The sequence below is a fragment of the Topomyia yanbarensis genome, chromosome 3 (genome assembly GCF_030247195.1).
Source record: "Topomyia yanbarensis strain Yona2022 chromosome 3, ASM3024719v1, whole genome shotgun sequence".
NCBI lineage: Eukaryota > Metazoa > Arthropoda > Insecta > Diptera > Culicidae > Topomyia > Topomyia yanbarensis.
The window spans coordinates 287,477,743-287,501,873 of NC_080672.1; the positions used below are offsets into that span (position 1 = coordinate 287,477,743).

At 36.4% G+C, this 24,131-nt stretch overlaps 1 protein-coding gene across 1 annotated transcript in view; it reads left to right on the top strand.

Moving 5' to 3' along the window:
• The window catches only part of LOC131689506 (clumping factor B), a 51,101-nt gene extending 29,940 nt beyond the window's left edge, over window positions 1-21,161 (top strand). The window contains 4 exon segments of the mRNA XM_058974644.1: window positions 18,593-18,796; window positions 18,798-19,031; window positions 19,033-19,230; window positions 19,302-21,161. Coding sequence (XP_058830627.1) covers window positions 18,593-18,796; window positions 18,798-19,031; window positions 19,033-19,230; window positions 19,302-20,564 — 1,899 coding nt within the window. The 3' untranslated portion in view covers window positions 20,565-21,161.
• Window positions 21,162-24,131: the final 2,970 nt, after the last annotated feature.

Consider the following 24,131-nt stretch of genomic DNA (forward strand, 5'->3'; position numbering starts at 1 on the left):
GTCGGAACACGTTACATTTCATATCGCATAACAGGTCGCTATTGCTAAGTTATTAATCTATGGATTGAATTTGTGTAATAGTTGTCATAATCTTCTGCTAAAACTACGTTGATTAGGCATTAGCTTTGAGTACATACATATTAAACGTTTTCTATAGCTCCCATTGCTCATTCAAAAAAATATATAGAATAACATGAAGGTGCAAACAAATATTTCAATTTCTGTTGGCAATTTTCACCGATTGCGTTGATCGTTGGAACAAAATGCAAAATCTACATCAAATGTTATACAGGGAAATGAGGGGCAATATCGCCATGTAAAGTAAGTTGAGCACCCCTGTTTTCTAAGGAACTGAATATTTTTGTTTGTTTGCATAAAATGTCTGCAATTCATGATTAGATGATGAAATATTTCAATACCCATATATAATTAATATTAAATCACAAAAAATTCTCGGAATGTCAGACAGTCTAAAAATGTCATTAGACTCAAGTTAAATGAAACATATGCATGAAGTAATCGTAAAAAGCTTACATCCCTGAACTATTCTACCTCTTTCTTACAATGGCAAACATCAAAATAATTTCCAAACCTTTATACTTTCAACAAAAAATTTACGCACCAGTATGGATCGAAATGAGCTGAAATTGAAATGAAATTATGGTAATTCAATGAATGGTGAGAACGAAATTTAGTTAGGTTTTCCAATCAGAATGCGATAACAAAATTATAACTCATGCAGATACAGTGAAGGCTCGATTCTATCAGCCCCCGTTTTTGCCAACTTTTTGGCCCGATTTTGTTAGCCAGTCAGGGTTATGAGGCTATGTCTGTTTTGGTATTTTTTTCGATATTTTCTAAACAAACCTGGTAATATTGCATTGTGATTCAGTGGTGATACAGAATACAACCTATTTCGACACAAAATCCATATGGCACTCTTATCCTTTTATGGGCACTTAATTTCAAAGCTAATTTTTCTTCAGTACTTGGTTAAAGTTTTGGCAGAATATAGGCGATAAGAGCTAAATTACGTACTTTTGTTCCGTCCCGATTTTTGTGAGACCAGAAGGTCGAAATTATGCAGCAATATTATAACATGCAAAACCAAAAAAGCTAACATAATTTTGTTCTGGTCGCACTTCAAATCGATTCATATGTTTTTGTTTATTTGAGGAAGTGTTGCTACAGCTCGTGATTCGGTGATCTGTAAGAATTTTGAATATTTTCTTTGCTGGTTTTGTCATTTGATAGCCAATTGAGCACATTCAAGAGAGTAGAATGAACATGGCAGAAAACATTTGTGTTTAGATAACATGAATATATTGCAAAAACTCATACGTTGTAGTATGTATCTAGGTTGTAGCATCAAGAATCAGTAGCGACTGGCTCAAATGGCATTCCCCATGTTGATCGGAGATTTGTGGTTGTAACATGCTGTTGAAACAAGCGGATAGATATTTTAATAGAAATCAGGTGCAACGGAAAACTATGACTAAGAAAGCTCATATGAGAAATATCTAAATGTAAAATCTAGCCCCTAAAGGTATGCAACCAAAAATAATACTTACCTGCAAGAAAAATACACAGCATTCATTAGGCTACTCTGAGCGTTTATTTTTCAAATCCACTCAAATCTTTTTTGTATATTGGTATTTTTTGGTCATTTCCGGCAAATTGAAAACTGAGAGAAATAAAAGATATGAATATTGACAGTCAGATAGGTATTCTAGAGCGAATCAGTCCAAAATCATTCTTGTATACAAAGTCTGTATCCTGAAGAAACTGTTATATTTTTAAGAATCACGATTTGTTATGTCAGAATTAAAAAGTTTAAAATGCAGGGCAAAATCGAGCCAGAGGTCAATATATTTGTGCTATTTTACTTTCTTCTAGATGGGAAACTATCGCAGACTTTCGAAAAGGAATCGTTCCAAACAAGAAAAATGACCATGATATTAGTTCTATTATGTAGTTGTTTATTTGGCATCTGAGTTGATTTAAATTAGCTGTTGAAGTATTCAAAATCTGGGCAACCAGCTATCGAAAGAAACTTATTGCTACCAATCAGCCGTAAGAGTGTTGAATAAGTATGAGCTAGGTAATCGACAGTTTATTTATTTACTACAACAGTAAGTGGCGAAACATAACAAACACTATCGGCTAGTAAGAGCTTAAGTATTGCAAATGTCTATTTTCGACTCTTCGGATAAATTTACTTCTCATCGAACCACTCTAAAATATTTCTCTATTGGCATTGAAAAGAGTACGTTCTCACTCATAATCGATGAACTTTTTTATGGTTTTTACAAGTAGAAATATTCGGTTGAAATAGATAAATTTAATTATAGTAAAATAATGTATAAAATTGCTGTTATAAATAGAAACAGTTAATAACTCGTGTTTAGCAAGAATATATACAATATTCGCAAAATGATAGTTACTGTTTTCAACTGTTATAAGCGTGTTCAGAGCTACTAGGTATATATAACAAACTGGGCAGCTATGAGTAATTTTTTCATGGATGTACCTAACTATAACGCACATTAGCAGAAAAAGACTCAAACCGATTAAGTGTTTCGAATTAGCTGATAATGAAAATGAAAAAATACAGGTAGTATTATGAAACTTCTGAAGCAATGAAAATAATAAACGAGAAAAACAGTAAGAATAGTTATAAGCAAATATAATTTTGGAGTGGAAACCAACCAATGGAATGATCAAAAGTAGAACTCATTGTACTGCACGAAAGAATATTTATAACCCAACAACAGCTAAAGGTTTGTTCATCTTGTGTACATATACACTCGTATCGTGTAACATTTGTTGGTCTTTCTACTATTATAATAATGCTATAAAATAGCAAGCAAAACATTTTCGATTATTAATGAAGCAACGGAACGCTTTTATAGATTTCTAAAACAGTTGAAAGGTATTGCTTATGTTGAAAGGGGCACCTTTTCATTAGCGCTATGAATGGTTAATAAAGCCTAGGTTACCAACTTCTAGGCAAAAATACGTCGGGTTTTGAGAGAAGTAGTTTACTTCATGCGCACGGAACGAAAAATTGAAGGAATTACAATCAGTATATGAAGTGACTTGGTATTGTAAAAAAATATGCACATGACTACTTTCACTAGTATCGCTGTGATAATTAGAAACGCTTGCTTTCCAATCATGCTGTGAGATTCAAATGATTCGAATTTACGAAATGTCAAAAGTCCTAGCTCGTTTATTAGTTCTACGTTTTTACATTAGAGCATCTATCGGTCTTTTCTTTCCTTTCCCCCAAATGCCCAAAAAGCATGCTCCATCATTAACGCAATGTCGTTTCTGATTTTAGGAGTTTTAATGTCAGACAGATTTATAATTTTGTTTGGAGCGCTAGTCACGAATTTGCCCACAGTAATTGGAAAAGTAGATCTTTTCAATAATTTAAACATAATAACATGAGGTAGTAAATATAATGAAGATATTCATCCTATTTATTCGGGAAATGATACATGCACAACATGAATGAATCGCGCTGCAGTTAGAGCATTAGTTATCTATAGTACACATTCTACATGAAAGTTTATTCGAAATCACAATTTAAGTATCCCAAATAACAACCAAGAACCGATCAACGACTGCAGCCTCGATCTGGCGATTTCACGCGAGACTTCTAGTTCCAGGGTTGAGAAAACTGTCACTTAACATACTTTCGGTTCAAAGTATTATCCTTAGAAGTACAACAATTGAATCGTAGATAACCGCACCGTATCTGCAGATTGATGAAATGCCAAGCAGAACAGCCATGAGAAAATTAGTGAAATAGCTTGTTCGATGAGCATTATGGCCAAAGAACGAAAGACGAGAAAAATCAACTAGAAATCAATTGCTTGCAGAGAAAACACATCGTACAGCAGGGCAGGAAGCTACTTTCGACTAACAGAATCTCTAGCGCTCTGGATATGCATCCTGTAAGTTCGGTGGCTTCGTCAATGTATCTGGGATAAATTTAAGCTTCCTTCCCCATAAGAACCCTTCCTTCCTCCAGGATACATACTCAGAGTGCTAGAGGTTGTAGCGACCTTTCCCACTGACTTCACGTCAGAACAGCGAAAGATCGTGTGACAGGCGCCGTTATTATTGAATGAATGATCGAACAAAGAAGACCCTAACAGAACAAAGATCCAAGATGTGGCAAAAAGTGCAGAACAACTCCCAATACAGACGAAGTGCAAATTCACCTACAATTAATATTGGCCCACAAATATCCGAAAAACAAGAAGAACCTGCCAATCGAGCCAAAATTTACTGATTCCTGCCAGCAAGCATAGAAGTTTTGATTGTTGATGAGCGCATAGTGAAATCGGAAAACGTTTCGGGTACTAACTCAATGCACTTTGCTTGCTATATTACTTCCTAAGAAGAAAATTTGATGGAAGCCACTTTTTGCACGAAGCTTACAAGACCTATAACGTTTGTAAAAAGCAGGAAACAACTCTTTTGTGTTACAGACCATATGTTTATCGCGCGACAACTTTTAAAAAAAATCGGAAATACAACATACATATTTTTGAGTATTTCATCCAGCGTACGATTCAATGAAACGGAACGAACCATGCTAGCTAATTTCATAACATGGCTTCTCAACAAAACTCAGTAGTTGTAGTTGCTACCAATACTACTCTGAATAGAATAAAATAGAGTCTCGTGACTTGAGATGATGATATTCGCCGTGTAGTAAACCTATTGCTTGCTGCAAATAGAACTTATCACAGTTTGTCAAGTTGGCGTGTGCACAAACTTCCTGTTACCAAGTGTAACTAGGAGGCATAAATGTTGGAAAAAGTAGATCTTAGCGCGTTTGAGCGAAGAACTCTGAATGAAAATCCATGAAATGAAGAATAGTGCAGACGCATGGATCACAAATGTATAAACAGCGAGATAGATCAGCTGATAAAACATGGCAGACTTTATCGGATTTGACGTGTAACGCGAATGTCGTCGAAAAAAACGTCTAAAATGCTATTCAGTAGAAAAACTGAAACGTCGGACGAACCCTGAAAACAGCGATGTGCAATCGATGATGATTCTTGCGTGGCGAGTATGTAAAGGTACTGATCTAAAAAGATCACCATGGAATCAGTATTTCACTAATTATTGAACCAAGATAACGTTTGGATTGTTAAACTATAATGAGATATAAATGTCGAATAATGGCCGCCAACATGAGTAACATTTTGACTTTTGAACGAATTTATCAACAACAAAATCTTTAGCTAACTCGTTGGTATGCTGCGATCATAAAAAGCTAATTTTCTTGTTTTTGGCCCTATACATAAATCCTATAATGGTAATATATAGTTTAAGGTCATTTTTGAGCTGCAAATATTGTTCTTAGTCATCATGAACAAATTAATTTTAATACTAGAGCCGTTAAATTTCAGTAAAATTTGAAAAAGTAATTCGATGAATGGAGCGGGTCATCTTTAAGGTTCAATCGAGAAAGCCTTAAATCTTTGAAAAAGAAAGCAGCAGTTTTTTTTTCGCTACCTTTTACCCGGTTTTCTTGAACATCATAATTGATAGAATACGACTGATTTCCATGAAAATTTTGCCCACGGTGTGCAATTTCCAAAATCACAACTGTTTGAGCGACTTAGTGGTATAGGAGGAAAATCCTCATAAGTCCGTCAATCCTCATAAAATATTTTTTTTTTTGCTTCGTTAGAATGATTATTAGAGAATATTCTTGCAAAGTATAGATGATTGACATATCATGCCTATAAGTTTCCTTTGATTTGGTTTTACCTTCCAAAAAGTTCAAGGTCTATTTTATGAGAACTATGTTTTTCGAAATTCCGCTAAAAGTTCTGTAAACAAGAAAAACAGAGGGAGGGAATAGCTTAGTTGATAAATCGATTGTCTATCCTGTGCAGGAAAGCCTTCCGAATAAGGAAGTATTTCACTTTTTTGGGCCAAGTAAAAATTACGGGCTGAATCTTGCACGGAATTTGAGTTATCCGCGGCGAGTTGCTGCGCCATTTTTATTCATTTTGTAATTCTGAAAACTAAAAAAATACCTTTTTATGAGCCACTGATGAGAAGGTCGCCTTAAGAGTGCTAATTGCAAAATACTGCTTCTCCTTTGTTTGAGGTAGCCTCTTATTGAGGTTTTCTAAGTTGAACCTTAACCCTTTCATGCCCAACTTTTTTCTAGTGCAGATAGGGGTTCAAAACTATTTTTCCTTGAAAATGGTGGGGTCAAGAAACACGATAAGCCTTTTTCATAAAAATAGGTGCTACCCTTGCAGTGTTAGAAGCTGCTCAATTTTTACCTTCCAATGCTCAATACATTTTTTCAAGAATATTTACAAAAGTTCACTTGTGTGGAAAATATGATATATGAAAAATTCATTTTCTACCGTAAACGTAAACTACCCTTGGCAGCACTGCTCCATCGGAATCCAATCAGACTATTTACAATAACTTCAGTTCTAGAGCTGATCCTTGTAACTGTTAATACTCAAATGAAAGACAATAGTCACATTTATTGGCCTTACTTGATTTCGTGAGCAAATCTTGCCTCAATCAAAAGTTATAGATGTTTTTTTCCTTTTTTATTAACGACTTATAGTGAGTCAACCTTTTTCCTTTTTTATATTGTAACGACATATAATTAGCAAGGGACTGGAGCTGAAGTATTTTTCAAATATTAAGAGCCATAGTACTCAAGGGAGAGCAAGGATTTGAAGTAAGAAAGTTTAGAAAAGCGTGGAGTAGGGTCAATGAACAAGCTTAGAGTTTCCCGGTTACTTAGCTTTTTGTCTTCTGCAGCGCAGTAGTCAGGATCTTTTGGCATTAAATGCGAATCACCTGAGTCTGCGGCATGTCCGGACAAGCGTAAAGTCAATTTAATGACCTATGCTGTCGGAGCCGAGGTCATTAAATTGACTTTACGCTTGTCCGGACATGCCGCAGACTCAGGTGATTCGCATTTAATGCCAAAAGATCCTGACTACTGCGCTGCAGAAGACAAAAAGCTAAGTAACCGGGAAACTCTAAGCTTGTTCATTGACCCTACTCCACGCTTTTCTAAACTTTCTTACTTCAAATCCTTGCTCTCCCTTGAGTACTATGGCTCTTAATATTTGAAAAATACTTCACCTTCCAGTCCCTTGCTAATTATATGTCGTTACAATATAAAAAAGTTATAGATGTTTAAAAACGTTGTTGTCCATAAACATCATGGGCATGAATGGGTTAAGGTCATTTGGCATAATAAACATTGGGTATAATTTTGAGAAGCAATCCTGTTGAAAGGTTATTTTTTTAATAATTGTTTCTCTTCATGAAAACGGCCATTTGGCATAATTTTGAACGGTATAGTTATAAATTATACCACGGAACATCCCATCTAAATATTAATTTATAATAATGGTAAATATGAGAGTCGGTTGACATACTTTATTGTTTTGGAATGGTTCACTAAAGAATGGAGCTTGAGCTTGTTCGACCACCCCTGGCTACTCTGTAGATAATTATGGATGGGAGTAGCGAAACATCTTTCAATGTGCAACTCCTGGTAATCCTGAAGTGTTTATTGATCAATACCGGCGCCGGCCAGACCCGAACGTAGATCGTGGAAGGAATGTTAGTCCGATACTTGCTTTTGCTAGAGGTTGTATATACTACTGCGCACTCCACAAGTATCACGGGAGGAGGATATTTGTTAGTAACTAGATATCGATCCATCAACTCATGAACCCGGGACTAACGGCTTTTCTTCCCTTCCGAAGGAAGACGTGACCACAGATTTTTTCACCTCAGAAAAATCTTAACGACCTCGGCAGTGATTGAACCCAGACCAACTGGGAAGCACTCAACCACCGATGCCGTCTATCTGATTCACTGCAGAATAGAGATCTTTAATTTGGAAAAAAATCTCGGTTTATTAACATCGATAGCGGGTGTCCCAACGAGAACAATCATATCACTATCGTCGTTACAGTTGAAACCTGGACAATCCAACCAGCGACAATCGTTTTTTTCTTGTTTAGTGCTAATCCATGATATCGGAAGTAGTACGCTGTATAGCGCATCATTGTACGAATACAGCGCACCACTTCTGACGTGATTCCATTATTTAGAATCAGATGAAATACGATTGTCGCAGGTTGGATTTTCCAGTTTTCAACTGCAACCAGAATATTAAAACCCAGGATTTTTTTCGATTTTTAAATTTTTAAGTTTAAATTATGTTCATCGAACAAACTGACAGCTGGCTTATTAAATTACCTACCTCCTAACACGTTTGTTTGTCTTATGGTTAGCCGCGAAAACAAGGGGTTCTATTTTAAACCCTTCATGCCCATGATGTTTATAAACAGCAACGTTTTCAAACAGCTATAATTTTTGGTTTAAGCAAGATTGGCTTACAAAAACAAGTAAGGCTGATACATATGTTTATTACTTTTCTTCTGAGCACTAACAGTTATAAGTATTAGCTCAAGAATTGAATTTATTGCAATTAATCTGATTGGACGACTACAGAGCAGTGGTGCCAGAGACAGTTTACGTTGACTACAAAAACTGAAACTTGGAGATATTTTCGTTATTTTGCAAGATTATTGAAAACTGATAAAATCTATCAGTTTAGACTGTCTTCAATACGTACGTTTTCCATGCGATTAGACTATTGTGGATATTCTATGAGAATTGCATTGAGCATTAGAAGATAAAAATTGAGCAGCTTCTAACACTGCAAGAGAAGCACCTATCTTTATGAGAAAAGGTTTTTCGGGTTATTTGACCCACCATTTTCAAAGAAAAATTGGAACCTTATATGGGCTAGAAAACAGTTTGTCATGAAAGGGCTAACAGTCACGTTGTGACTAGAAGAAAATTTACTTCTAGTCAAGATGACGTGACTGTGGGCATACGGCCCATGATACCATCACCACACAGCATGATCTGGTGGTTTTGCGATTCGCTAGCTGTTTGCAATCCCAAATGTCACTTGCAAACTATAGTAGATCTAATGAGACACGTATAAAATGGTTGTAGCCACATAAAGGGATACTACGATCAAAAATTGGTCAACTTCAACTTGACGTATTTTTTGTCATCGTGTATTAAAGAAACCTGCACACATTTCATTTTAAAGATGTATGTGTCCCAGTCAAAAAGGGCATGTTATTGGCTAAGGAGGGCCATTTTTCAACTCGAATGCGTTCCTTGCCCTTCAATTTGCCGGGGCTATCTCAAATGTTACATTTGGGCAATTTCCCATTTTTTCCACCCTAAGCGCCCTTAAATCGCCTACGGAATGCGCCATTTAATCGCCCTCAATTGCCTAGTACGAAAATTATAAACAATGTCTATGTTCGGATTCATTTTCTGCCCACACAAACTTATCAGCATACTAGTTAATCACCGTCAAACTATTGAAAGAATCTATGATGAAATTGGTATTGCACACCAAAACTTACCATAATCTGACGTTTGTTAAGTTTAGGTCAGTGATTTTGCTCTACTATATTTACCCACGATCCCCCCATTGATTTCTGAAGAGAAAAGCAAAATTTTGCTCGCACATCGCGAAAATCCCGCGAATTTGGCGAAACTGTCGGATGTGGCCACAAAAAAGGGGTCCGAAAACGTTTGTCGACACTCAGGAGGACTGGATCAGGGAGAAATCAAAAACCGGAGACCGCAAAAACGACGAAAAGAGTTGCCAACTGTTTCAAGCGGAACTCCAACCTCTCTGTCCGAGATGTCGCAAGCAAACAGCAAATGTCACCTACAATCGTGCATCGAGCTAAAAAACAAACCACACTGTCAACTTACAAGAAAATACTTGAAATCGTGGCGATACCGAAAACGAGTCGGCCAGAGAATGATCGCGGAAGCTTTACTTAAAGATACTGACGACGTTTGATTGCGTGGTACAGGATGACGAAATCTACGTCAAGGCGGACTTTAGAGCTGGACAGAAACATTATACATTGATTGGAAGAAGAAAGGTGGCAGAGAAATCCGAACACATTAAGCAGTCGAAGCTTGCAAAGAAATATCTCGTGTGGCATCTATTCCTGTGGCCTGAAGAGCTGCATTTACATCGCAACCATGTGCATCGCACATCGCAAATTCATGTGCGGGAGTATTGTCTATCTCGAGATAATCTAGCGTTTCGTCGAGTTCTTGCTATATGGGATACACACGAGTGCGATCGAAACAGAAACAAACGTCAAAACGTTTTATCACTCGCACTGATGCAAACTAGATGGGCGCATAACTCAACGCACGGCCCGGTGGCGCATGGCTGAAAAGTCGTAATGTGGATTTAAGAAAAGATTCGCAATACCCGGAAAACGTCTGTTGCCATCCCTCAAGCAACACAATTGTTCCGTTCTGTTTCGGTCGAATTTGGCATCTTGCAACCACGGAAAACGAGCCGCGAACAACTTCAAGGTGCCCATGGACATGAAGCCTCCCAAGGCGTCAGAGCCCCAATGAAAAATACTGGGCAATTGTCAAACGGAACTTCAAGAAGACGCGAAATACAGTTGTCAGCGAGATGTAATTCAAGGACTCTAACGAATGACACGGCAATTTGCATTGGCCAAAAAAGGGGGCTTGAAAGAATATTTTTGCGATTATGTATGAATTAAATTCGCAAAAGAAACATGATTTGATTTTTAATAAAAGGCGATTTACACACATTCTTGTATGGTCAATTTTCAACAGTAGCACCATTTTGGTTAATAATTATGCTAATTACGTTGAAGAAGGTGAATGATTCAAACATGCTTTTTTGTATAAGGCAAAATGATGCTATTTGCAACCCGTTTGTCATTGTATATGCATTGGTAGGACTTGTTTCTGATGAGTCAACATGAAATGCACTTTTTGTTATCGTAAAATACTCCTTTTAACTTTAAAATTCTTTAATGGAACAATTATGCTTGGAGTATTTATCTAAAAATAGCCAAACCAAAGCATGTTTGTTCCAGTGCGGTAAGCGCGTTATCTAAACCTGTAAAACTATGGTCCCGAAAAGTTCGCAAGCTGGAAGGATGATGTTTCCACTTAATAGCCCAGAAATGTAAACAGATTAGCTCTTGGAGACTAACCATCATCCCACCGTATAAAAACATTCATTTCGTGGTCACATTACCTGCTTGTGGCGAATCCTATACCTACCTATACCTGTCCTTCAATCCAACTTCGTAATACCTATGGAAGCGTCGCTGAGTCGGGGGCCTTCTCTAAGTAGGTATTACATCAACATTTCCTACCCTATCCTAAGTATCGGTGAAGATGGTCGTGGCCTGCAATGATGATTCTCATGCTATTGGTTTACTGAAGTCAAAAGAGATAAAGCTCATTCCCGATCATTTATCTCACAAGCAAGATGAGTTGAGTAGGTAACATGATAATCGTCAGCACCGTGCTTCGCAACGCAGAAACGCAAACTAAATGCTAAACTTTCAAAAGTTTTTCGAAAAGAAGCCAAGTTTCGCATTGGAATGTAATACCATGCCTTTGCTTCTAGTCCTAATTTTAATGAAAACAATATTTCCGTGGGCTTGGCGGTGAGCTTCAATCTAGAAATCTTTATGCTTAGGGATTTGTATAACGAGCTCCAAGGTTCTGGTGGTCCCTAGAATGACGCGTGCTTCCGGTAGCAGATAGAAGCTAGGGAATACCCTGACGACTGGCAGATTGAATTGTTTTGCTTTCAATATTTAACCAGATCCAGACTGATGCAGTATCCTATGATTGTTGGTTCATTGGATATAATTTAAACTAATTATTATTCATTTTGCACAAAGTATTAAATTCAAGTAGATTATCTGAATTATTGAAACCACATCAATTCAGATACTCAATATTTGCCTAGTTATTTTGAAGAACCATCATCCACGCAAACCAGACCGTCATATAAAGTGGTTATGTGCCCAAAAATGAGCAATCACGTACTCTTGATTGTTGGATGAGAGTGGTAGAGCCGAGCGAGTGCTAGTTCTTTGATTCTCGAACTTTATGATTATTAGTCATTGGCTGGAGCTGAAACGGATGTTTCCACTTCCGAACGGAATGACACACTGATTCAGAAGAGCGAGGACTCATTTGATCTTAGACACGGTGATCAATTCATGAGGGGAGGAGATCTATGGACTGTCGTCTATAAAAGATATTCAGATTTTGGGTGGGTGTTTTTATTTCGTAAATCATCACTTAACCTTATCGAGAAACATGTTTATTTCCGAACAGGTAACAGTAGTACTGTTCAATTCAGTTTTTTATCACATTCTGCAGCGCAATTATTCGTCAAGAAGCCATAAATTCCTTAAGGGGTTACATACCTTTTGTGAGAAAAATGTCATGAAAGTTTAAATTTACGTAAAGGCATAAAGCAACTATTACATTACATCAAACTTATAGTATTTTGGTAGTACATTTTTCAGTGAAATAAACAAGCAAGAGTTTATAAAAATATATTGATAATTGGCTGAGTTATGGCTTTTCCCCGACACACTTCTTTATTTAAGAGGTTTGCGGTGATCACGATTGAATACCAATAGATCAACTAAAATACCAAAACTCGAAAAATTGTATTAGTATATGAGTTTTTCTGGTACCTTAACGATTAGTTGAATAAATAATAATTTTTTTCCCTGCGTTCGGGAACGTTTTTCCTAAAAATCGCTGTTTTAAGCTCTAAAAATTGTATTAAAAAATTCTCTTCTATGAAACAAAAATTTATGCATAAAAAAGAAATCGTTAAGGTACGAGAAAAATTAATTACGAACAATTGAAAAAAATTGAAGAAAATCGGTTGAGTGGTTTTTCGGAAATCGTGATCCCGGAAAAAAACATTTTTGGAAAAAGAACATTTCAAGATAATCGAGTTTCAAATTTCAAGTGCTGTAACTTTCGGTCTATTTCTCGGAACTCTATAAAAACTTGGGAATATATTCTCAAGGAGATGTACTTTCAGATAAAGTAATAAAATTTTCTTCGATTTTTTGAAAAATCAAGAGGTATGTTACCCCTTAATCCCACCGCAACCCTGATCCTCTCCTATGGCGTTTTTGGCAGTTGACCTGATTGAATCCTATCTGCAGGGAAGGACGCAGACAGTCGTGTGTAACAATAATAATCACTGATATAGAACAGTTTAATTTAAATGTTACCCAACTTGCAAGAGCTAATGGAAAAAGGCTCAATATAATTCAACAAAATGTTCGCGGTCTAAATGATTTATCCAAATTTGATGATTTTGTTCTGTTTATTATTGAATTGAAAATAAGAATTGATATTATTGTTATTACTGAAACGTGGATTGCTAATGAAATTGAAATGTATTATTATATTCCTGGATATACTAAGATAAACTCGAGTAGGGTTGACAGAAAAGGTGGCGGGCTAATGGTTTTTATAAAAGCTGCATATGATTTTGCGCTTGTACAAACTGATAACGCAGAATTATGCTTTCAATATATTAAGGTTGCACAGAGAATGCGCAAAATTCGCAAACGAAAAAAGCAGTTTTTTCCACACCGTATGTCAGATCTTCATAAAAATCAATCAGCGTATGTGCAATGTTGTTACAGTACTGCTGATTGATTTTTATGAAGATCTGACATACGGTGTGGAAAAAAACTGCTTTTTTCGTTTGCGAATTTTGCGCATTCTCTGTGCAACCTTAACATACGCGTTAGGCTAACGAAATCGGAAAACTTATATTTATGTGCTGTATATCGTCCTCCTTCCTCCGATGTGAATGAATTCAAAGTTTTTTGGAATCAGTCATGGAAAGTTATATCCATTCACCAACTGTAATATTGGGCGATATAAATATCCCAGCGAATAAAACTAATTCAATTGTTCTCGAATATAAAAATCTTGTCACTTCCTGTTCATTTCACTTAACTAATTAATTCCCCACAAGACCTGCTAGTGAAAACATCCTCGATCATGTGGTTTGCAATGTGGACAACTTTACTACTATTACCAACAGCACAATCTGTAATGACATTAGCGATCATATTTCCGTTTTAACCCAAGTCGAGCTGAAAACGAAAGTAAAACAAATTAAATTGGTAAAACATATTCTAAATAATCATTCATTTCAGTCTGATTTTGCGCAGTTTTTGAGCAACATCCCGAATGAACTTAATCCTAATGATACCTTGCTTCAGATCATCGATAAATATAACGAACTAAGATTAAAACATACCAAATATATTGAAATTGAAGTAAAAATTGAAGATAAGGCTTGCCCATGGTTTAACTTCGATGTTTGGAAACTCATGCAAATAAAAAAACAAATTACTCAAAAAACGAAAAATACACCCCACCGATATCCGTACAAGTGAACTCCTAAGACATGTTAACAAAAAATTACACAACGCAAAACAAATAGCTAAATCAAATTTCTATAGAACCTTATTTAGTGATGGAAATACAAAAAAAGTGGAACAATATCAATAAACTGCTAGGAAAGCAGGGACACCACAAACAGAAATTTTCAATCACAGTGGATGGCAGCAGTACAGAAGATCCTTCGAAAATGACAATACAATTCAATCACTATTTTACTACAGTCGGTTTGGAACTGGCTAGTCGCCTTAATAGCAACAGAAACTTTAACAAATGTATAACAATTAGTAGAATTAAAAGATCCATTTTCCTTGAACCTGTAGAAGATGTGGAAATTAGAAACATTATCAACAAGCTGTTGCCCAACAAATGTCCAGGTCCAGATAAAATAAGTGTTTCGGATGTTAAAAAAATAGAAATATTCTCTCAAATATTTTGTCCAGAGTTTTTAACGAAAACGTATCGGAAGGGGAGTTCCCAAATTGTTTAAAAACTTCGCGGGTAATACCAATTTTTAAAGGTGGTAACCCTGAGGATATTGGCAATTACAGACCAATCGCCACAATCTCTATCTTTAGCAAAATTTTTGAAAAAATTTTAACCGAACGAATTATGTCATTTGTAAAAGCTAATAATATTTTATTTAGCAATCAGTTTGGTTTCAGAAAAGGTTCCAGCACAGAAACTGCTTGCATGGAGTCAATTGATGATATTCTTAGCGCATTCGATGCGAAAAATATTGTAGGGACATTGTTCATCGATTTACGGAAAGCTTTCGACACGATAGACTATACCATTCTGAAAGCAAAACTAGAGTTATTAGGCATTCGGGGAATTCCAGGTAATCTAATTAACAGCTATTTAAGTGGTAGATCCCAATTTATCGAAATACACAATGTTCGCAGTTCATTAAAACCAATTTCTATAGGAGTGCCACAGGGCAGCACTTTGGGTCACTTACTATTTCTACTGTATATAAACGATATGGGCAGACTTCCTCTTAAAGGAAAATTGAGATTGTTTGCTGGTTATGCTGCTTGCTTCTACGTTGGTAAAGATGTATCATATATTGAAGTTCCTATGCAATCGGATGTAGTAATGCTGAACGATTACTTCAATCAAAACATGTTATCATTGAATGTAGCAAAAATTAAAACAATCGTCTTTAAATCCAGGAGAAGCCGTGTAAACATAACCTTGAGATTATCTCTAGGGCAGACTAACATAGAACAAGTTATGGAATACAAGTACTTAGGTCTGATTTTAGATGAAACGTTGTCTTGGCGCTCCAATATAGATCATTTGGTCAAAAAATTATCACCACTCTGCGGACTAATCCGCAAACTTTCTCACTTTATTCCATCAAAAATCCTGAAAAAAAATTTATTTGCATATTTGCACTCCAGGTTGCAATACCTAGTGAGCGTATGGGGAGCTGCACCAAAAACTGCACTTCAAAAACTAAAATTTGTACAGAATAAATCATTACGTGCTGTTTACAAGTTACCGTATGATTTTCCTAAGATACGACCATACGAGGAAGTATTAAAAAATATCTTACCCTTGCAAGCCTTACATGATTACAAGAAACTGACCTACATTTTTAAAATAACTGCAATAGAAGACACGCTTTCAAACCAACAACTTACCAGACAAAGTCATTCGCATCACACTAGACGCTCAAATCACTTTCAATTTCATATAATTAGAACAGAATGCGGAAGAAAAAAGGTTAACACACGATAGAATCATTATGTACAATAACTTGCCTACTGATATAAAAAACTCAACAAATAGGAATTCATTCACAAAAAAACTGAAACTTCACTTAAGCGGTAGCCTAGCGCGATATCTTTAAAAATAATTTATATAAGAACAGCATAAATAAAAAATCTGCTTTACTTTATCTGTTTAAATTATCATGCCAAAAATATATATAGAAACCATTTGCCAACCCTTCACAGAACTTAAAGTACATTGGGTTAGCTAGTAGGATTTAAAATCATTGTAATACCAGATGAAAAGACAAGTAGGTTTTGTGCCTGTGGGAGAAAGCGGCTGCACTCCCAGGGGCTTTTCCCTGCTTCAATAAAGACAAATACTACCAATTAAAGAAGTGCTCCTGTGCTGTCAGGAGTACCACAAGGATCGTTGCATGGGCCACTGCTTTTCTGTTGTTTCATTGCCATGCTCAAACAATGATTCATACAGTTATATGCAGGTGATGTTCAACTTTGCGTTACTAGAATGAGACAATGCACCAGGAAGCTAACCTAGATGATGAACAAAGACCTTAATAAAGTAGCTAAATTGTGTCGGAAAAATGATCTAATCAGCAAAAGCAAAGCTCACGCAACCTATAACATTATGCAGCTTATTTTGACCTAGTACTTCATGAATAGACAAACAATTGAATGGACTGATCGCACTAGCAACCTATATCTTCCAAACGGATCTTCGCTGGTGGGACACTTTAATAGCCCAACCGTGTTGTACTTCACAACTTCTTCAGCGCCAACGTCCACAGCATTAAAACTTTTTAAAGCACTGATTTTGCCGCACTTTCTATTTGGTGATGTTCTTTGCGTCTGTCCTAGTGCTTCTGCAAATATTCGTCTACCAACTACACATAACTCATGTGTGCGATATGTATGCGGATTCAGTCGCTACGACTCAGTGAGTCATCTGCAAAAACATCTAGTATGAGGCTTGCTGTCTACACTTTATGTATATACTTCTTGTGTTTTTATAAGGGAGATTCTAGCAATGAAATCCTTATCTACACTATACAGTCACAACGTCAACGCAGGTCCTGCTTCCGAACAACAGGACATTAATTTATGGAAACTCATTTGTCGTCAGAGGTGTAGTAAATTGGAACATGTTGCCGGCCGATGTGAAGTGTCCGACAACGGAAACAATTTGTAAAAGGAACTTTTTGAATTTTTGGAACAATTAAATAGTTACTTTGGGATAACATTTCTTTTGTAATTTGACGAAATGATTCCGGAAGTAATGGAATGGGAAGTAATAAATTACTGTTAAAAATGATGAAGATCTATTTGGTTAACTTAAAGAGGCAAAGTCGATTTTGACGATACGACGTACTCGACTTTTTGCATCGCTCAAACGCAAGTATTTTACATTTTCTAGGCGAGAGTTTTTATTGTACTGCTTTTAAAATCGAAGAAAAAAAAAAATTGATACCGATTTCAGAGCAATCCAATCACTAAAAACCGAGTTATCAGCGAAAGAGTGTGACTCCCGACTAATGGGATGAATAAGGGCTCATCTACCCTATGTATAAAATTTTACGGCAATCGGTTAAGCCGTTTTGGAGTCTATAAATTAACAACATACAAACATTGACTTTTATATAGGCAGATAGATAGATATATAGATAAGCCATAAAAATGCAGTATGTTAAATTTAATGTAACTATCATGAGGAAGAAAAACATTGTAGACGAAATGAATTAGAATAATTGAAGTGTGTGTTTAGTCTAAGGGCAATTAAAATATTCTCTTCCAATCTGTCGTCAAACACGTCGTCTAACGAACATGAGTGAAGCTCGACCTCTTTCTTTCAAACGATAGTGTGCAACATCAGCTTTGGCAATGTGCAGATAAAATCGCAACCATTTTTGTATAGTTCTATAGTTATTGCAAGGACTTCAATCTCCGCAATATATATATATATATATATATATATATATATATATATATATATATATATATATATATATATATATATATATATATATATATATATATATATATATATATATATATATATATATATATATATATATATATATATATATATATATATATATATATATATATATATATATATATATATATATATATATATATATATATATATATATATATATATATATATATATATATATATATATATATATATATATATATATATATATATATATATATATATATATATATATATATATATATATATATATATATATATATATATATATATATATATATATATATATATATATATATATATATATATATATATATATATATATATATATATATATATATATATATATATATATATATATATATATATATATATATATATATATATATATATATATATATATATATATATATATATATATATATATATATATATATATATCATCTCATTTATCTATTTTCTTTTTCTACCACCGCCCTAGGTCGACGGCAAGCTGCTATGTTGGCTGTGTACGCTGTCCTACCGGCGTGCGCTAACCAAGGCACGGCAAGCGGAAAGTGATCGCAGACGAGCCAAGAAGCGCGGCGCCGAGAGTGGCCCTCCATCGGGTCAGCCGGCGCAAATGCCTGGGGCTCAGGGTGGAGGAGGGAGCGGCAATACCGTGCCCTTAGGACCGAGCGGGCACATCCAGTAGCCGCGGTGGAGATCGTGGTCAATCGGACAAAAGCAACAACAGTAACGCGAGCAATCGTGGAATGTCTACGCTGCCACCATTGGGAGATATTAACATGAGTTCGGGACCACCGGACATGCCCGACAATGCTCCTTCAATAGGATCGGCTGCAGGTGGGATCAGTACTGGCGGGCTAGATCGCCCAGATAATGCCAGAAATGATAGTAGTCGTCATTCGTCTAGCAAGAAAAGCTCGCACCGAACATCATCACAAATCGATGGTTCCAGAAATTCCGGAAAAGGTGGTGAAAAGTGCTAATAGCGGATATGTCGATCCCCACAGCTCAGATCATGTTATTGCAATGACGCAACTTAAAGAAACGATAGCCACTTTGCAGAGAAAAATGAAACAAAAGGACGGCGTCATTCTTGAGAAGGAAAAAGAGGTAAGAATATCAATTGTGCGATTTCTATTTCAGTGAAGTAACTTAAATATTTCGTACTATTTTCAAAACAGATCAGCGCCTGGAAAGGAAAGCATTTATACTTAGAACAGGACTTGATGCGAAAATACAAAGATATGGAAAAGAACTATGAGTTCAAGGTTGATGTTTTAAATAAAAAATTGAAGTCACAGTTGCTGGAAATTGCCCAACTGTCCAAGGCAGCAAAGGATGCAACAGAGAAGAAAAAGAAACCGATTGGCTTTTTAACAACTACAAAGCTTCACAAACTAAAACCGGAAACGAAGGAGAAAGAGCGCGATAAAGTTATCAGTCGTAATCGTATAGCCGACGATGACGACGAAGAAGAGAAGGAAGATAAAGACAGCGACAAGGCTTCGGATAAGGGAGAATCTGGAAGAAATACGCCTAAAGAAATTGGAAAGGATAGTCCACGCGATGTCGATTCTGGAAAAGAAAGTCCTCGTGATTCTGACAAGGAAGACGACAAGGAGGAGGAGCTTGAGAAGAAGACAATCAAGGATAATGAAGTCGCAATGGAAAAAGATGACGAACAGGGCAAGAGTAACGGATCTACTAAAGAAGGCGAGGATTCGGACAAAGAAAACGACGATAGGAAGGATGAAGAAAAAGAATCCGAGAAAAACAAAGAAAAGGATAGTAACTTCGAACAAGGTTCTGATAAAGGATCCCGACGAAATTCTGAACAGGGTTCTGATAAAGGATCTCGACCAAATTCTGAACACGGTTCTGATAAGGGATCAGACAACGAATCCGATAAAGATTCCGATCATGGGTCGGATAAGGACTCTGATCGAGCATCGGCAAAAGGATCTGATCGCGGTTCTGTCAAAGGATCCAATCGAGGATCTGATCGTGGATCTGATAAAGGTTCGAATAGAGGATCTGACAAAGGTTCGAATAGAGGATCTAATCGTGGTTCGGACAAAGGTTCGAATCGCGGTTCGGACAAAGGATCGGATCGTGGTTCGGACAAAGGGTCTGATCATGAATCGGACAAAGATTCAGATGGCGGTTCAGACAAAGGATCTGATCATGGTTCAGATAAAGGATCTGATCATGGTTCAGATAAAGGGTCTGATCATGGTTCAGATAAAGGGTCTGATCATGGATCAGACAAGGGATCTGATCATGGTTCCGATCGTGGCTCGGATCACGGCTCCGATAAAGGGTCAGATCATGGATCAGATAAAGAAAGCGACAATGAATCAGAGGACCGGTCTGCAAAAGGCAGCGATAAGGATAGTGGATCCGATAGCGGTTCCGATCGGGACAGCGATCGTGATTCAGATTAGAATGCATTTGCAGTAAACAGGAAACCGTTCTATCCCAAGTAGTTCAATAAAAGTGTTATCCTCAGACATCAGTTTAGTATAGAGTTAGGCATTTAACCATTCGTTGTTTATTTCATGTCGCGTATGTCTGTTGCAAGTCCAATACTGTATCAATTTCTTTGCGCTATATTTTGTTCAAGCATCTGTACTAGGTTTTTAATTTAAAGCAAAACTAGAAATAGATGTTTGTAAGATAATATTATAATAGGTTTGAGAAACTAAATGTAAAATTTTAATCATCGTCAACAGCAAGCGGGTTTAAACACAAGTCTACCCAGCAGAAAAATAGCTCAAACATTTACCGGTCAAATCAACAGCATTGATAATAGAAAATGTCATTGCATGTTAGGCAACTGTCTATTCGGTTCTTTTTTACAATCATAATCTACACATGATGTTAAACAAATTCTTACGATGAGTTCTTGAAATAATTTAAACGATAATATTAAGCTTTTTCTCCTCCCAACATCGATTAGAACAGTAAGAAACATCTTATTAATGAAAACATTGTAATGAGACGTATACTTAAATTCTGAAATAAATAAGAGCTAGAAGAGATGTTCGAGTTTCATCATCAACAAAAATACCTCCCAAATCCACTCGCTCAGATCTAAGATCCATCTTTCTTTACCGGTATTGCTTGTGGCATTAAGCGGTCATCTTATATAATTGCGCAAAAAGTGCATAATGCTTGATAATCTGTTTTTTGTGACACGTTATACTCTAAAATTTTGATTTTATAGATGAAATCCCAATAAACATTTTACGGAATAGCGCACACGTCTAAGCAATTTTACTTCTTCAAAAAATTATCAACTTTTAGGTACTTTTTGCAAAATTATATAGGAGGGCCCCCTTAAGAACTGGATTCTAACCATACTGCGCACTTACTATTCTTTTAAGGCTCAAGTTACCTCAAGGCTTGGTGGTATGCGTAAGAAAAATTGTGTTCAGCTTTGCCACCAGATTATCCATTCAAACCTTTTCAAAACTCTAAAAAGAAGAATATCAGTCGATTTATTAGATCTTCACGATTCAATTCATGCAAAATACCTGCTGGAAAAACCATCGGCTTAGCTGGATGGTGCTTTTGAAAAAAGTGGCTGTGATTTTTTATCACACTACCACACCGAGCTGGGGTATGCATCACAACTGCGCAATGAAAAAACCACAGCCACTTTTTCAAAAGCACCATTTAGCTAAGCCGATGGTTTTTCCAGCAGGTATTTTGCATGAATTGAATCGTGATGATCTAATAAATCGACTGATATTCTTTTTTTAGAGTTTTAAAAAGGTTTAAATGGATAATCCGGGGGCAAAGCTGAACACAAATTTTACTACGCACACTACCAAGCGTTCAATTCTAACACATGCTTAAAAAAGGTAACTTGAACCTTAATTTCTTCTAATATACTGGTTAGTTCGATTAGTTTGTCTATCAAAGTACCATCTCTATCACTTGAAATACTTGTGTTTTGAGAGCTCGCAGTTTTAAGATCACTTGCACTTTGCGCAATATTCTATCGCCATTTAATGTGTCAATCAGCCTTATTCTGCATTGCTACGCATGGTTTTGATTTATCAAGAATGTAAATCAATTTTTATTAAAAAAAAAACGATTCAACGTAATGTAGAATAATGTATTGGATTTTCCCTTACCGTGTTATGTGAATCTCTGACACAGCGGACCGTGATTTTTTTCGCAAATCGTGGGAATCAAATTATCATATCCCATTTAGGGGAGGATGGGGTAAAACGCACCCCCTAAGGAAATATGATCATAACTCAGCTATAGAACATTAATTGGAAGAATTTAATTAATGATATCGTTTAGCCAACATTTACCTCTGTAGTCACAATCATAACGCTTTGTACAATAATATGAAAATAATTCAATTTTTGAAAATCATTAAAAATTACCTTTTGAAAAATATGCGGGGCAAAACGCACCTGTGCGGAGGCAAAATGCACCATAACAACGGGGCAGAATGCTCGGCGAACAAGCAGGTAGTTTTGTTTTCTAACGGGATTTCACAATAGTGTGCCATTAAATAGCCTTAGGTTATGCAATCAGTATGTTTTCTGGACGATTTTTCTGTTTTCAATTAAAAAATCAGCAAAGTTAAAGAAGAGGGCATTTTGCGCCCGATGAAGCAGAGATATAAATTTAGCAAAAAAATGAATTATTTAGTAGAGTTTTCATATGTAGTGCGACAGAATAATGAACAACGGTATAAATAGAACTGGAATGCTCTGATATAATAGCAAAATAGCATTTATAAGAGCTGGAAATTCTTGTTGCACGAGTCACAATAATTATACGAGAAGAGCACGTTATTGTTTTCTGTTTATTTCTCGAGCTGCTATTGATGTACGGTTATCAAACTTTGACAGTGTATGTTTATTTTGTCGGACTTCCGACTGATGTTACCCTTTTTTAGAAATTTTCAGCTGTTTCGATATAAGCAAGTGGTGCATTTTGCCCCGGGGTGCGTTTTACCCCATCTTCCCCTAAAGCCTATATGGTTCAGTACATACGTTTACAAAACTTGCAATTTGCTATGTGACCACACGCCAAAACTAGCAACTCCGGAACGGGAACTCGGATATGGATGAAATTTAATAGCCATCGAATGGTATATCAGTCAGTCAGTAGCGACTGGCTCAAATGACACGTTCCCCATGTTGCCTTGCCGTAATTTATTTTTTCATCATTTCTTGATTGGCAGAATTGGGGAAGTGGTAAGGGATAAGGAGAATAACGACACCGAGAACATATCCAATACGGAAATATTCTTCACTCCCAGGTGTTGGAGACGCAGACATCCCTACAACCCAAAAGGAATTTGCTGGGCTCACTGGTGGCAGCCCGCCCGTCACTCAGTTGACGCACCGAACAGCATCCGGTTAACTGTGTCGGAATGTGATATGTTATACTAGCAGTAATACGCGTCTTTTTACCTCTCCGTTTGTTCGCGTCGACAGTCTTGTAATATAGTATATTTTAACGTATGGGTCGTGTGAACTCTTTCGGTTACCTCCGAACAAGGCCCTTAACAGTGGCGACGTGGTTTTAATAAAATTGGCTATCTGAGCGAAAAGTACGGAGAAATCAAACCTCAATCCGGAGCAGCATCAGCCGGGAAACGGCTTGCCAGACGGTCCACTAACACCAGGAATAAGCTCAAAGCACCCGGGAATACAGCAAAATTATCTGCGGCATTCCGTTCCATTTTTCAACGGTCCACCATCAGCGCAGCAATTTTTAAATAACGGGTGAGAAATGAGAATTTTTCAGTGATGTAGATAAAAAACAAAAAAATCAACGAATTCAGTATTTTTATTAAAAACAATGTTTATTCTTCAAAAAACGTCAATGAATATTGGAGAAGGGGCCCTGGTCAGCCGTACGACGCAACTTAGTCGCGATCCTCTGACAAGAGCACTGGACGAAACTGACGTCCATCTTTCGGATACAATTTCGGTTCCTGGTGCCAATTATTTTTGTACACTGAGGGAGCCGAAAAA